Source organism: Oryzias melastigma, unplaced genomic scaffold (genome assembly GCF_002922805.2).
Source record: "Oryzias melastigma strain HK-1 unplaced genomic scaffold, ASM292280v2 sc00540, whole genome shotgun sequence".
Classification (NCBI taxonomy): Eukaryota; Metazoa; Chordata; class Actinopteri; order Beloniformes; family Adrianichthyidae; genus Oryzias; species Oryzias melastigma.
Window position 1 is genome coordinate 22,682 of NW_023417133.1, and position 2,166 is coordinate 24,847.

General features: G+C 48.3%; 1 protein-coding gene across 1 annotated transcript; it reads left to right on the forward strand.

Moving 5' to 3' along the window:
• Positions 1-6: 6 nt before the first annotated feature.
• Positions 7-2,163, forward strand: LOC118598432 (mucin-5AC-like; the record flags this gene model as incomplete). The annotated part of the gene is given in 1 exon segment (XM_036211101.1): positions 7-2,163. A coding segment is annotated over 1 exon segment (1,952 nt), but the record flags the coding sequence as incomplete, so codon positions are not given.
• Positions 2,164-2,166: the final 3 nt, after the last annotated feature.

A 2,166-nucleotide genomic window follows, 5' to 3' on the forward strand; every position in this document is an offset into this window, starting at 1 on the left:
GACAACTGGCTCAGATACTTCAGGTGATTCCCCAGCAACTGTACCTGTTACACCTGAAACCAGTCCTTCTAGCGAAGGTACTCCAGGGCCCACTGAAAGTAACACAGGAGGAACCACTGATCCTGTTACATCAGCAATTACAGGAGTCACATTACAAACCCATTTTACTACTGACGCAGTGTCAGAACCATCAGAGACATCTGGCACTGGAATGACAACTGGCTCAGATACTTCAGGTGATTCCCCAGCAACTGTACCTATTACAGCTGAAACCAGTCCCTCTAGCGAAGGTACTGCCGGGCCCACTGAAGGTAACACAGGTGGAACCACTGAATCTGATACTTCAGTAATTACAGGAGTCACATCACAAACCCATTTCACTACTGATGCAGTGTCAGAACCATCAGAGACATCCGGCACTGGAATGACAACTGATGCAGGTACTTCAGGTGATTCCCCAGCAACTGTACCTATTACAGCTGAAACCAGTCCTTCTAGCGAAGGTACTCCAGGGCCCACTGAAGATAGCACACCATCCAACACAGAAGAAACATCTGATCCTGATACATCAGCAATTACAGGGGCCACGTCACAAACTCTTTTCACTACTAATGATGTAACAAGACCATCAGAGACATCCGGCACTGAAATGACAACTGGCTCAGATACTTCAGGTGATTCCCCAGCAACTGTACCTTCCGCCTCAACAGTTGAAGGAACCAGTCCTACTAGCGGAGATGGTACAGGGCCCACAGACAGTAGCACACCCTCCAACACAGATGGAACCACCAATCCTGATACTTCAGCAATTACAGGAGTCACATCACAAACCCATTTCACTACTGATGCAGTGTCAGGACCATCGGAGACATCCGGCACTGGAATGACAACTGATGCAGGTACTTCAGGTGATTCCCCAGCAACTGTACCTGCTACTACAGCTGAAACCAGTCCCTCTAGCGAAGGTACTCCAGGGCCCACTGAAAGTAACACAGGAGGAACCACTGATCCTGATACGTCAGCAATTACAGGAGTCACATCACAAACCCATTTCACTACTGATGCAGTGTCAGGACCATCAGAGACATCCGGCACTGGAATGACAACTGACGCCGGTACTTCAGGTGATTCCCCAGCAACTGTACCTATTACAGCTGAAACCAGTCCCTCTACCGAAGGCACTCCTGGGCCCACTGAAAGTAACACAGGTGGAACCACTGATCCTGATACGTCAGCAATTACAGGAATCACATCAGAAACCCATTTCACTACTGATGCAGTGTCAGAACCATCAGAGACCGGTGGTACTGGAATGACAACTGGCTCAGATACTTCAGGTGATTCCCCAGCAACTGTACCTATTACAGCAGAAACCAGTCCTTCTAGCGAAGGTACTCCTGGGCCCACTGAAGGTAGCACACCATCCAACACAGAAGGCACTGATCCTGTTACATCAGCAATTACAGGAGTCACATCACAAACCCATTTCACTACTGATGCAGTGTCAGGACCATCAGAAACAGCTCTCACTGGAACGACAACTGATGCAGGCACTTCAGGTGATTCCCCAGCAACTGTACCTATTACAGCTGAAACCAGTCCCTCTACCGAAGGCACTCCCGGGCCCACTGAAAGTAACACAGGTGGAACCACTGATCCTGATACTTCAGCAATTACAGGAGTCACATCACAAACCCATTTCACTACTGATGCAGTGTCAGGACCATCAGAAACAGCTGGCACTGGAATGACAACTGGCTCTGATACTTCAGGTGATTCCCCAGCAACTGTACCTATTACACCTGAAACCAGTCCTTCTAGCGAAGGTACTCCAGGGCCCACTGAAAGTAACACAGGTGGAACCACTGATCCTGTTACATCAGCAATTACAGGAGTCACATCACAAACCCCTTTGACTACTGATGCAGTTTCAGGACCACCAGAGACATCCGGAATTACAACTGATGACACTGCTACAACAGCTGGCACTGCTGGAACCACTGTTCTTTCACTGTCAACTTCACTGACTGATCTAACAACAGCTCCAATAGTTACACAAAAGTTATGTCAAAATGGTGGAACTCTCACTGGAAGTGTTTGCGTATGTCTTCCTCAATTCACTGGGACTGAATGTCAAGACTTTGTTGCAGAGACCACACCAGGTAC